General features: G+C 38.6%; 1 protein-coding gene across 2 annotated transcripts in view; it reads right to left on the bottom strand.

Annotated features, from left to right (window-relative positions):
• Nucleotides 1-352: 352 nt before the first annotated feature.
• The window catches only part of RTN1 (reticulon 1), a 239,513-nt gene continuing 225,234 nt past the window's right edge, over nt 353-14,631 (bottom strand). Inside the window, exons 6-10 of one of the 2 annotated variants that reach the window (XM_032624720.1) lie at nt 14,501-14,570; nt 13,945-13,991; nt 13,801-13,859; nt 2,643-2,722; nt 1,010-1,148 (exon numbers count right to left, since the gene is read on the bottom strand). In XM_032624720.1, coding sequence (XP_032480611.1) covers nt 1,063-1,148; nt 2,643-2,722; nt 13,801-13,859; nt 13,945-13,991; nt 14,501-14,570 — 342 coding nt within the window. In that variant the 3' untranslated portion in view covers nt 1,010-1,062. Of the gene's footprint in view, nt 1,149-2,642; nt 2,723-13,800; nt 13,860-13,944; nt 13,992-14,500; nt 14,571-14,631 lie in introns of both variants that reach the window. The other variant, XM_032624721.1, reaches the window with a different exon arrangement.

Below are 14,631 nucleotides of genomic sequence, written 5' to 3' on the forward strand. Positions count from 1 at the left end.
ACAGTGAGTTCATAGCAATTATAATTGTTGTATGACAATATTGTGTTGCATATTATTATAAGAAGTTTATGAAAGGATTTATATAACTTTCAAGTTTTTAAAAAACTATTTAAATTATCTGCATAAACCCCACAGAGTACAATATTAAGGGTGTTTTCCAGTTTTACCAGTCTCCAGTGATTTCTATTAATAACCCAAAGGAGCCATATACTACTTTGGAGTTGGACTATGTGGTCCTGGACACAGTAGTAAAGTGAGCACTTGGCCTCAGCCTTCTCAGCACGTTCACAGGAGATTTATTTCTTAGAGCTTTTGCATTTTCTGGTGAGATCATGAGAAGAGAGGGAGAAGTTTCTACATTTAGTAACATTTATTTATGCATTCAGTATCAAGTACATAAGTGCAAATATCCAGAGTCCATAATTAAGTCCATTAGGAACTACAGAGAAAGTAATACAAATTGTAATAAAGTTAACATGCTGGTACTTTTTAGTTACCATACATGTAAATCAGCCCGTCAGTCTCACACAACAAAAGTACTGCATGTTTGTTTTGGGTTTATTTGTTTATTTAATTATTTTAATTTATACAAAACTGATTATCCTAAGTACGGTCGACTTGTTTTTATTTTTATGTTGTGTGTGTTGGAAAAACACTTAAACATCGATCTACAAGTCTATATATTGTTATTAAAGATTAATCCAAGCAACAACCCAAGGACATATAAGCGATTTCCACTATTGCATCAGTGCACTGGGCAGGAAAGGCCTAGCCACAGGGAACATGAGAAGCTACAGAAGCATTGCAGAGAGAAGAACACCGACGAAGGAAAGATAAGTTGGGTTCTCACCATCATGCACTTTTTTTTAGCAACACAAAATTAAAAACCACATCTAATACACTTTTCTCTATGCTTTAGTGCTTGACACAAGTGACTCAAATACCCTAAGAGTACAGAAACAGCCTAAAAACAGCTGTTTTAAAGTTTGTCTCTAAGATTATGATACTGGGGGGGAGAAACAATCAATTTATAGTAACATATAAGACAGAGCTGTTACCACTTCAGACATTCCTCTTGGTGTCCAGTCCCTGGTGGGGTACTGATTTACTCAGTGTGCCTTTTAGCGCCTGGGATTTTAGCCTGAATCCTAAAAAAACAATATCAGAAGATGGTAAATCACAAGTGTTATTAATGAAATCATTTAATGACATCATTATGTGTTGTTGCTTTAATTAACTAAGTGACCAAATCGCTTAATATTCCAAAAGATATTATAATTTTTATGTATGAGTGTCTATAAACACATTTCTATGCAGCAATAAGAAGAAAGTATAAATTAGATAATGAATGACCCACGGAAGCCATATTCCTTTATTAAATTATAACTTTTTAGGTAGACAAAGTGGTCAATTTATTTCAGAATTATAGAAACTGTGATATAGTTAGGTGACCATTTATCACTCAATCTGGGACACTTCTGAGAGAGAAAGAGGGTGCTGTTACTAACTACACTAGGACAACAAGCATAAACATGGCTGATTCCAGGTAAAGAAACATATGGTCACCCTCAGCATAAACTGCCCAGAGCTAGAGTTAAGAAATCTGAATCCTAGTGTCAGCTCTCTACTAATTAGCTGTGTGACATAGGCCAGCTAATGAGCTTTCCCGGTCCTAGAGTATTTATTAGGTACAAATTAGACATCTCCAATGCCCCTAAAATTCTGCGATTCTCACAGTATTATTTTAGGGTAGGTTTATACTGGAAGCATTTTGTTTCATTAAATCAAAGCTTTATGAGCTCCCCATGCAGAGTCTGACTGAGACCTTCCTCTGTCCTAGTACCCTTCTACATGCTGGAATTCAGTGAACAGAAGGGAGAAGGTCCTGCTCTCATGGAGCTTTCATTCTCCTAGGGGTTGAGGAGACATAAACAAACAAGTAGACAAACAAGAGAAGTACATATGGTGAAAAATGCTTTAAAAAAAAACCAAACAAGATGGAATGACAGGCAGTGAGGGGGCAGCAGTGATAAGGTGGGAGATGCCTACTTTAAATCCACTTATGTAAGAAACAGATGCCCAAAGGGGCCACCAGGCAAACATCTGGGTGTGAAGTGTTTCAGGAAGAGGAAGCAGGGAGTGCAGAGGCCACAAAGTGAGGACAAGCTTAGGAGGCAAGGTGAGTAGAGAACAGTGTGCTTGGGGAGCGAGCAGGGGAGGCCTGAGAGGCAGGTGGTAACCCAACGGTGTTGGAACTTGTGGGCAGTGGTAAGGAATTTAGATTCTATTCTGTGGATGGGAAGCCATTGATGAATTGTAGGCAGAGGAATGATGTGACCAAAGAAGATCATGATGGTGGTTATGTGAAAAAACTGGGGAAACAGAGGTGAGAGAAATAACGGATGGGGGGAAACTGTAGCAGTCCAGGTGCCAGATGGCAATGGCCTGGGTGTTATAGAACTGGAGCATTGGAAATGGAGTGAAGTGAACACTCTGGGGATCTAGCGTGGAGATGGAGCTGACAGAGCCCACCTGTCATGTTGATGGATTGCATGTGCAGGCAAGGGAAAGACAAGAGAATAATCAAGGAAGATTCTTTGATTTTTGGCCTGAGCAACCAGGTGAATGATAATGCCATTTACCAAGATGGTGACGACTGAAGGAAAAATAAATTCTGGGCTGAAATTGCAAGATCTGTTCGGCCACGTTGAATCTGAAACGTCTTTGGGACATTCAAGAGAAAACATCAGATAAGCAGATGAATAGACCTGGCTCTCAGTAAACCTTTCTTTTTTAGATTTACTTTTATTATTTATTTATTTATTTTTATTTATTTTTGGCTGCATCAGGCCTTAGTTGCAGCACGCGGGATCTTCGTTAAGGCATGCAGGATCTTTTCTTGCACCACGCACGCTTCTCTCTAGTTTTGGCATGTAGGCTCCAGGGCGCGTGGAGCTCTGTAGTTTGTGGCACACAGGCTCTCCAGTTGAGGGGTGTGGACTTAGTTGCCCTGTGGCATGTGGGATCTTAGTTCACTGACCAGGGATCGAACCTGCATCCCCTGCATTGTAAGGCGGATTCTTTACCACTGGACCACCAGGGAAGTCCCTCAGTAAATTTAGACTTTATTAAGACTTTATACATCTATTCATAACATCTAGACTTGCATTGATTTTTTAAAAAATGTCCCAAGCACATCACTGACTCATATTTAGCTATGAACAGTTAACCAATTAAAACCCTCCAGGTATTTCTTTTATACATAGTACTGTTATACCCTATATCATCCTCACCTCCCTCTCCTCCCATTCTATATTTGTAAAGCTGACTTTTTTTTTTTTTCTTTTTTATGCGTTACGCGGGCCTCTCACTGTTGTGGCCTCTCCCGTTGCGGAGGACAGGCTCCGGACGCGCAGGCTCAGCGGCCATGGCCCACGGGCCCAGCCGCTCCGCGGCATGTGGGATCCTCCCAGACCGGGGCACGAACCCGCGTCCCCTGCATCGGCAGGCGGACTCTCAACCACTGCGCCACCAGGGAAGCCCTGTAAAGCTGACTTTTAAGAAACCTAAACTTGTGGAGATACACGTTCTGGAGTCCTTGACATAGAGATAACCTTTGAGGCCACAGGACTGGATGAAAGGTGAACCAGAGAAGGAGGAGCCAAGAGAAGACACTGGGAGAAAGCAGCTGAGGCTCGAGCAGTGTCACTAGTCAAGACTAGTGTTTAACAAAGATAGCAGTAGTGATGAAGAGTATCTGAGAGATTGAGAGGGATGAGGATGGAGTGATGACTGCAAGATATGGCAATATGGAAGTCACTGCGTCCCTAACAAAGAGCAACTTCGGTGCTCAGGGTGAAGGCCTGATAGAAGTGAGGTGGGGAGAGATGAAAGAGATATCAAGGACAGAAGACTGGAGAAATTATGGTTGTGGAAATAAGCACGTACAGGCAGAAACTGATAATGCAGCAGAGAGTGTGAAACATTCCAACAGAGACATCTTAGGTCTGTCTTCTCAAAAGTTTAAGATATAGAGCTCTACCCACCACCAGTGCCTCCCATCAGGAAGCTTGCACAAGCCTCTTAGATAGCCTCATCCACCAGAGGGCGGACAGCAGAAGCAAGAAGAACTACAATTCTGCAGCCTGTGGAAGGAAAACCACATTCACAGAAAGACAGACAAAAATGAAAAGGTAGAGGAGTTTTTACCAGATGAACAAACAAGATAAAACCCCAGAAAAACAACTAAATGAAATGGAGATAGGCAACCTTCCAGAAAAAGAATTCAGAATAATGATAGTGAAGATGATACAGGACCTCAGAAAAAGAATGGAGGCAAAGATCGAGAGGATGCAAGAAATGTTTAATAAAGACCTAGAAGAATTAAAGAACAAACAAACAGAGATGAACAATACAATAACTGAAATGAAAAATACACTAGAAGGAATCAATAGTAGAATAACTGGGGCAGAAGAACGGATAAGTGACCTGGACGACAGAATGGTGAAATTCACTGCCATGCAACAGAATAAAGAAAAAAGAATGAAAAGAAATAAAGACAACCTAAGAGACCTCTGGGACAACATTAAATGCAACAACATTCGCATTATAGGGGTCCCAGAAGAAGAGAGAGAGAAAGGACCAGAGAAAATATTTGAAGAGATTATAGTCAAAAACTTCCCTAACATGGGAAAGGAAATAGCCACCCAAGTCCAGGAAGCACAGAGAGTCCCATACAGGATAAACCCAAGGAGAAACACGGCAAGACACATAGTAATCAAATTGACAAAAATGAAAGACAAAGAAAAATTATTAAAAGCAACAAGGGAAAAATGACAAATAACATACAGGGAAACTCCCATAAGGTTAACAGCTGATTTCTCAGCAGAAACTCTACAAGCCAGAAAGGAGTGGCACAATATATTTAAGGTGATGAAAGGGAAGAACCTATAACCAAGATTACCTGGCAAGGATCACATTCACATTCAGTAGAGAAATCAAAAGCTTTACAGACAAGCAAAAGCTAAGAGAATTCAGCACCACCAAACCAGCTCTACAACAAACACTAAAGGAACTTCTCTAAGTGGTAAACACAAGAGAAGAAAAGGAGCTATAAAAACAAACCCAAGGGGCCTCCCTGGTGGCACAGTGGTTGAGAATCTGCCTGCCAATCTGCCTGCCAATACAGACATGAGTTCGAGCCCTGGTCTGGGAGGATCCCACATGCCGCGGAGCACCTGGGCCCGTAAGCCACAACTACTGAGCCTGCGTGTCTGGAGCCTGTGCTCCCCAACAAGAGAGGCTGCGATGGTGAGAGGCCCGCGCACAGCAATGAAGAGTGGCCCCCGCTTGCCACAACTAGAGAAAGCCCTCACACAGAAACGAAAGACGCAACACAGCAAAAATAAATAAATTAATTAATAAACTCTTACCCCCAACATTAAAAAAAAAAAACCCAAACCCAAAACAATTAAGAAAATGGTCATAGGCACATACATATCGATAATTACCTTAAAGCTGAATGGATTAAATGCTCCAACCAAAAGACACAGACTCACTGAATAGATACAAAAACAAGACCCATATATATGCTGTCTACAAGAGACCTACTTGAGACCTGGGGAAACATACAGACTGAAAGTGAGGGGATAGAAAAAGATATTCCATGCAAATGGAAATCAAAAGAAAGCTGGACAAACACGACTCATATCAGATAAAATAGACTTTAAAATAAAGAATGTTACAAGAGACAAGGAGGACACTACATAATGATCAAGGAATCAATCCAAGAAGAAGATGTAACAATTATAAATATATATGCACCCAACAAAGGAGCACCTCAATACATAAGGGAACTGCTAACAGCTATAAATGAGTAAATCAACAGTAACACAATACTAGTGGGGGACTTTAACACCTCAGTTACACCAATGGAGAGATCATCCAGACAGAAAATTAAAAAGGAAACACAAGCTTTAAATGATACAACAGACCAGAGAGATTTAATTGACATTTATAGGACATTCCATCCGAAAACAGCAGATTACACTTTCTTCTCAAGTGCACAAAGGACATTCTCCAGGATAGATCACATCTTGGGTCACAAATCAAGCCTCGGTAAATTTAAGAAAAATGGAATCATATCAAGCATCTTTTCTGACCACAACGCTATGAGATTAAAAATCAATTACAAGGAAAAAAACGTAAAAAACACAAACACATGGAGGCTAAACAATACATTACTAAATAACCAAGAGATCACTGAAGAAATCAAAGAGGAAATCAAAAAATACCTAGAGACAAATGACAACGAAAACACAATGATCCAAAACCTACGGGATGCAGAAAAAGCAGTTCTAAGAGGGAAGTTTATAGCAATACAATCTTACCTCAAGAAACAAGAAACATCTCAAATAAATAAACAAACCTTACACCTAAAGGAACTAGAGAACGCAGAACAAACAAAACCCAAAGTTAGTAGAAGGAAAGAAATCGTAAAGATCAGAGCAGAAATAAATGAAATAGAAACAAAGAAAACAATAGCAAAGATCAATAGAACTAAAAGCTGGTTCTTTGAGAAGATAAACAAAATTGATAAACCATTAGCCAGATTCACCAAGAAAAAGAGGGAGAGGACTCAAGTCAATAAAATTAGAAACAAAAAGAAGTTACAATGGACACCACAGAAATACAAACCAGCCTAAGAGACTACTACAAGCAACTCTAGGCCAATAAAATGGACAACCTGGAAGAAGTGGACAAATTCTTAGAAAGGTATAACCTTCCAAGACTGAACCAGGAATAAATAAAAAATATGAACAGACCAATCACAAGGAATGAAATTGAAACTATGATTAAAAATCTTACAACAAACAGACATCCAGGACCAGATGGCTTCACAGGTGATTCCATCAAACTTTTAGAGAAGAGCTAACACCCATCCTTCTCAAACTCTCCAAAAAAATTGCAGAGGAAGGAACACTCCCAAATTCATTCTATGAGGCTACCATCACCCTGATACCAAAACCAGACAAAGATACTACAAAAAAAAAGAAAATTACAGAGCAATATTACTGATGAATATAGATGCAAAAATCCTCAACAAAATACTAGCAAACAGAATCCAATACACATTAAAAGGATCACACACCATGATCAAGTGGGATTTATCCCAGGGATGCAAGGATTCTTCAGTATATGCAAATCAATCAATGTGATACACCATATTAACAAATTGAAGAATAAAAACCATATGATCATCTCAACAGATGCAGAAAAAGCTTTTGACAAAATTCAACACCCATTTATGATAAAAACTCTCCAGAAAGTGGGCATAGAGGGAACCTACCTCAACATAATAAAGGCCATATGACAAACCCACAGCAAACATCATTCTCAATGGTGAAAAACTGAAAGCATTTCCTCTAAGATCAGGAACAAGACAAGGATGTGCATTCCTGCCACTATTATTCAACATGGTTTTGGAAGTCCTAGCCACGGCAATCAGAGAGGAAAAAGAAATAAAAGGAATACCAATTGGAAAGAAGAAGTAAAACTGTCACTGTTTGCAGATGACACGATACTATACATAGAGAATCCTAAAGATGCCACGAGAAAACTACTAGAGCTAATCAATGAATTTGGTAACGCTGCAGGATACAAAATTAATGCACAGAAATCTCTTGCATCCCTATACACTACCAACAAAAGATCTGAAAGAGAAATTAAGGAAACAATCCCATTCACCATTGCAACGAAAAGATAAAATACCTAGGGATAAACTTACCAAAGGAGGTAAAAGACCTGTACTCAGAAAACTATAAGACACTGATGAAAGAAATCAAAGATGACACAAACAGATGGAGAGATATACCATGTTCTTGGATTGGAAGAATCAATATTGTGAAAATGACTATACTACCCAAAGCAATCTACAGATTCAGTGCAATCCCTATGAAATTACCAGTGGCATTTTTTTTACAGAACTAGAACAAAAAATCTTAAAATTTATATGGAGACACAAAAGACCCCAAATAGCCAAAGCAGTCTTGAGGGAAAAAAACGGAGCAGGAGGAATCAGACTCCCTGACTTCAGACTGTACTAGAAAGCTACAGTAATTGAGACAATATTGTACTGGCACAAAAACAGAAACATAGATCAATTGAACAGGATAGAAAGCCCAGAGATAAACCCACGCACCTATGGTCAACTAATCTATGACAAAGGAAGCAAGGATATATAATGGAGAAAAGACAGTCTATTCAATAAGTGGTGCTGGGAAAACTGGACAGCTACATGTAAAAGAATGAAATTAGAACACTCCCTAACACCATACACAAAAATAAACTCAAAATGGATTCGAGACCTAAATGTGAGACTGGACACTATAGAACTCTCAGAGGAAAACATAGGAAGAACACTCTTTGACATAAATCACAGCAAGATCTTTTTTTGATCCATCTCCTAGAGTAATGGAAATAAAAACAAAAATAAACAAATGGGACCTAATGAAACTTCAAAGCTTTTGCACAGCAAAGGAAACCATAAACAAGATGAAAAGACAACCCTCAGAATGGGAGAAAATATTTGCAAGTAAATCAACAGACAAATGATTTATCTTCAAAATATATATAAACAGCTCTTGTAGCTCAATATTAAAAAAACAAACAACTGAATCCAAAAATGGGCAGAAGACCTAAACAGACGTTTCTCCAAAGAAGAAATATAGATGGCCAAGAAGCACATGAAAAGCTGCTCAACATCACTAATTATTAGAGAAATGAAAATCAAAACTCAATGAGGTATCACCTCACACCAATTAGAATGGGCATCATCAGAAAATCTGCAAACAACAAATGCTGGAGAGGGTGTGGAGAAATGGGAACCCTCTTGCTCTGTTGGTGAGAATGTAAATTGATACAGCCACTATGGAGAACAGTATGGAGGTTCCCTTAAAACCTAAAAATAGAACTACCATATGACCCAGTAATCCCACTACTGGGCATATACCCAGAGAAAACCATAATTCAAAAAGACACATGCACCCCAATGTTCACTGCAGCACTGTTCACAATGGCCAGGTCATGGAAGCAACCTAAAGCCCATCGACAGACAAATGGATAAAGAAGATGTGGTACATATATACAGTGGAATATTACTCAGCCATAAAAAGGAACGAAATTGGGTCATTTGTAGAGACGTGGATGGATCTAGAGACTGTCATACAAAGTAAGTCAGAAAGAGAAAAACAAATATCGTACACTAATGCATATATGTGGAACCTAGAAAAATGGTTCAGATGAGCCAGTTTACAGGGCAGAAATAGAGACACAGATGTAGAGAACAAATGTATGGACACCAAGGGGGGAAAGTGGCAGGGGTGGTGGTGGTAGTGGGATGAATTGGGAGATTGGGATTGACATGTATACACTAATATGTATAAAATAGATAACTAATAAGAACCTGCTGTATAAAAATAAAATAAAATTCAAAAATTAGAAAAAAATCGTTCAAGATATATGTTTTAGTTTTGAAATGCTTTGGAATACCACAGTAGACTAGGTGTTAACTAATTCTACTCTTCTCCCATTGTGGAAGTCCTTTTTACCACATTTGTAACAATGGTCAACTAACTTTTATGTGAATACCTGAATGAGTGTCAGTGAGCTCACTGTTTCATGGGGCGAATGGTTTCATTGTTGAACAACTCTAATTGGTACGGTTTTCCCTCACGTTTCATTCAAATCTCAGACCTTCTGGACTTTCCATTCACAGTTCGTTAGAGAAAAAAAGGAAGACTACTTCTTTCACAATGTTAGACCTCCAAATATTTGAGGATAGCTATTGTGTTCTTTTAAAGTTATCTCTTGGGTTTCCCTGGTGGCGCAGTGGCTGAGCGTCCACCTGCCTACACAGGGGACATGGGTTCGTGCCCCAGTCCGGGAAGATCCCACATGCCGCGGAGCGGCTAGGCCCGTGAGCCATGGCCGCTGAGCCTGCGCATCCGGGGCCTGTGCTCCGTAACGGGAGAGGCCACAACAGTGAGAGGCCCGCGTACCGCAAAAAAAAAGAGGTTAAAGTTATCTCTTTTCCAGAGTAATCATCCCCTGTGAAGCTGGGCTGTCACTTGCCATTACTGTCAGATTTCCAATAGTTCAATACCCGGTCATCTTTCTGACATTACTCCAGTATATAACTGCAGCTCTTAATATGTCAGACTCTGAAATTTAACACAGATATGGAATGACAATATGGAATATGAAACAACTATGGCCTCTTTTGATTTTGATTTATACTTCTATTAATAACATCTAAACTTGCATAGATTTTTAAAAATATGCCTCAGTACATTATTGACTCATATTTGGCTGTGATCAATTCATCAATTAAACCCCCTCGGGTATTTTTTACACAGCTACTGTTGTACCCTATCTCATCTTCCCTTCTTCCCATTCTATATTTGCAAAGTTGACTTTCCTAAATATAGAACTTTGCTTTCCCTGTCAGTTTCATTTTATTAATTTCAGTTCACAATTCTACATTACTCAAGATCACTTGATTCATTTTGAATATTGAGTTTTGCGGTCTTCTGAATGTGATTTTGCTCTAAGCTATGTGTCACCTAGAACTCTGATGAGTATATTTGATTTGTCTTCACATAGTCATGTGAAATACGGAGATGGAAAGTCGTGGAGTCAAGGGCAGAGCCCTCTGTCACATTACTACACGTTGCCCAGACGGGTATTTGATGGATTAATGAACATCCCTAGGGTCTACTATTTCAACCTTCTAGAACTCTACCAGTTGTGCTATCACCTGGACCGTACATCTCCATTTTCTCCTCAAGGACACCAGGAAGACTTTTCTAGTACTCCTACTGAAATCCAAATTCTTGCTGGCTAGAGCAGGCTGTATGATCCCTCAGTTTAGTGATCACAGAAAGATCTGAGTATTTACCTACATTTTTACTAATTCATTCTGGAACTTTGCTTGAAAGTAGGCATTCGATTCATCAAAAGGTAATTTCTAGAATCTGTTTTTCTCATTTGAAAATCAGGACAGCTCCTGCCCAATTTTAGACTATTCTACCATCCTAGAATATAACTCACCTGGACATGGAGAGTTGTATTCACTTGAGGCAGATTTCTTATTAAGTTTTCAGTTATTTAAAGCTTTAATTTCCTCTAAAATGTTTATTTTACCTTTTAAATTTGTCAGCCTTCAGAGCTGGAAAACTGAGACACAGGAAGGTTAAATGACCTGGACAGGTTCATCATCCACTCAGTATAGAGAAGGGAGGGGCACCAAGGTCTCCTGACCCAGTCTGGGACTGTCCTGCACACCTCTCGGGAACTGATCTCTAAGCGGTAGGAGGAGGAGGATCATGATCATGATCATTGAATATTTATTGAGTGCTTCCTATGTCCAAGTAAGAGTAGTTTATAGATGTTATCTTTTCAATGTATAGATAAGGAAACAAGCTCAGGGAGTCAAATAACATGCATAATGAACTTATATAGCTGAAAAATGCCAGAAATGGACTCAGACTAGTCTGATTCCAGAGATCATGTTCTTAACCGTTTCACTAAAAGGGTGTGAGTTCTTTTGGTGGAGTTATTCTAGCATGGAATCAGAATTTCAGAGGTTGAAGGAGCCTTAGATGTAAGATCCCACCAAGAAATCTCCTTCAAAATTTAGTGTCAGGCAAAATAGATTCTTTTGAAGAACTGCTGTTTCCTCATTTCTGATAACAAGAACTACGTAACTTCCCCAGTTTCTCTTTTTGTTCTTAGCTTCCTTCCACTTCTGCCATGTGAGGACCCAGAGAGAAGTCTGCAGCAGAACCTGACCATGCTGGCAAGGGCCCTCATTTTAGTAGCTCTCCGTTATCCCCTCCAGGTAAGACCAGTAGTTTCCTTATCTCCCTCATTTTAATATTTTATGCAACTCTATTGTCATCCTTATACTGTCTTATAGTTATTTCTTTACAGTTTTGTCTGCACCTAAAGGCTGAGAGCTCTGCTAGGATAGGATCATCTCATTCCTCTTTATACTCTGTGCCTGTTACATGTAGTTCCAATAAAATAATAAGTATGTATTTTTTTGGAAGCAACCAATCAGTCAAATAAAAAATTAAGAGATGTGATTTGTTCAAGATCCTCAAACTAAGTATTGGATGACTGAGCAGTGAAGCTTCTATCTTCCAGTTTCCAAGCTCCTATTCTGGTGTTCTTTGCTGTAGTTCCTAAACACAGTTCTAACTGCCAAAAAGGCACCTACGGAGTTCATTAAAACATAGATTACAGGACCCTTATTCTAGGAGTTCTATTTCCATAAGTCTGTTGTACAGTTTGGGAATTCATATTTTTAACAGGCTCCCCAGGTTTAGTAAACACCAAGTTTCACATTATACCATGCTGCCATTTCTTAGTACAAAGTAACGAATATCCTCAATTTGTTGACTTTCATTAGGTATTAGTTGCATTTGTGTCCAAGTTGATAATTTCAGGCATTTTGAAATGTGCTACAGATCTGATACAGATCCAAATTCACCATGAATTTAAGAGGAAGAATATAAACAATACACAGTAAAAAACAAAAATCTTTATATACTTCAGGAGAGAACTGTAACTGTAACTGATGATATGCAAATCAAATAGCAGAGGAACTTTAAATTGCTTGTTTTTTCTTATTTGTTTTATACAGCTTTTACTATGTAAAATACTTTCCTTGAATTCTGACCATCACCTAGGTCTAGCCACATGATTCTAAGATTACTAGAGAGAAAGTCTAGTTTTTTGAGACATGTATTTGTAGTTGAAGCCTAGGTCAGCTTTTGATTAAAACAAAATCTTGAGTAATAAGGACAACATAAAAACTATCATTTTAGATGAAGACATATCTAAAAACACTAATTTAAGAATTAAGGAAAACTACTAAGTTAATGACCATATTAACTGTAGGTACTTATAACTGGAATCTTTATCTCCTAATATATAAAGTAGCCATAAAGTAGAGTCTATTTAAGATTCAGGTTTGGAAAGCAATGCTGTTAATAAAATAAGCAAACACACACACTTGTTGAGTTGAAATGGTGTAATTTAAAATGTAACAAAAGTTCTAAAGATTAAAAAAAGTTTTGGGCTTCCCTGGTGGCGCAGTGGTTGAGAGTCTGCCTGCCGATGCAGGGGACACGGGTTCGTGCCCTGGTCCAGGAAGATCCCACATGCCGCGGAGCGGGTGGGCCCGTGAGCCATGGTCGCTGAGCCTGTGCGTCCGGAGCCTGTGCTCCGCAGTGGGAGAGGCCGCAGCAGTGAGAGGCCCGCGTACCGCGAAAAAAAAAAAAAAAAAAAAGTTTTAAAAGTAATTTCAATGGTTTAAAAAGTTAGTGATATTTACTGTTTAAAAATTGAAAATGTTAACTTAATTGTTTTTATTTTGATCAAACTGTTATAAATTAATTTCACTTTCCTGAATCAGGCTTCTTTCTTTCCTCCAACCCATCTTATTCCTGGACATGAGCCAGTGCCCAGATAGAGCTTAATATCATTCATTCATTAAAATTCATTTCATTATACCTGAAATAAACCACTGAAAGTTTTCTTTAATTGGAAGTTTTAAAATTCATACTTAATTTACGAAATAATATAATTGGGAAGGGTGTGAATATAAGCCTCAAATAAGTGAATGATCATAAATCAACCTATTATTTTCTTATCCTTTTATTATTCCTATCTAATCCAGTCAAACGCCTGCCTAAGGTGGTCTCTCCTTTTTATAAATTGCACTATGTAACTTACTTTGCCACAACAGCATTTATGTGAGTCCTCACAAGTCCCAGATATTGGTCAATCTGTGCCTACAAAGAGGAAGAAATCATGAGTACATCCAAGGTTCACAAGGTCAAAACTTAACATGAATGTTTGACACTACATAGAACTTACCTGGTGCTTAACATACACTACAGGTAGAGTAAACATTGAAACCACAGCTGGGATGAAAAACAAATATAGTATTAAAATTGAGAGTTGTCAGTAAGAATAAGCTTATAGATACATTTTTATATAGTCATGTGATATTATGACATTATTTGCAGTAGCCAGCATTCTAGCTAAAAGATGGCAGGACTAGTTCATAAGGAAAACAAAAATATGCTGAAGCCTTCACGGATATTAAGTCATTATTCCTGGAATGAGGGAATGACCTCCTAAGAAGAAAATGAACTTCTACACATAAATGCCATTGAAGCAGATATATATTTGAAGCCAAATAAAACCAGTTACAGTTGAAGAAAACTTCAGATTAAGAAATTCATTATTACTATGTAATATATATTATACTCTTTAACTGAACTATGATGGTCGGGGAAATGCTCTGGACTCAGAGAATCTGGCATTTGTTGCTAGGAATCCATCCAAGCAAGCTAACAGCTAACAGCCTAGGAAGCTTTATGCTCACAGAACGTGTGAGGGGAGACATAACACACTTGTCTGTCCTTACCCATGAGCAGCAGGGTCAAGCCATTGAAGAGAGCGCCAACGTAAGTCAGGAGCCACATCAGGACTGCAAACTAAAGAATGAAATGATGATCAGAGCTTCTAAAACCATCGTGACAGATAAGAGTCTCATTT

The sequence above is a fragment of the Phocoena sinus genome, chromosome 2 (genome assembly GCF_008692025.1).
Source record: "Phocoena sinus isolate mPhoSin1 chromosome 2, mPhoSin1.pri, whole genome shotgun sequence".
Lineage (NCBI taxonomy): Eukaryota > Metazoa > Chordata > Mammalia > Artiodactyla > Phocoenidae > Phocoena > Phocoena sinus.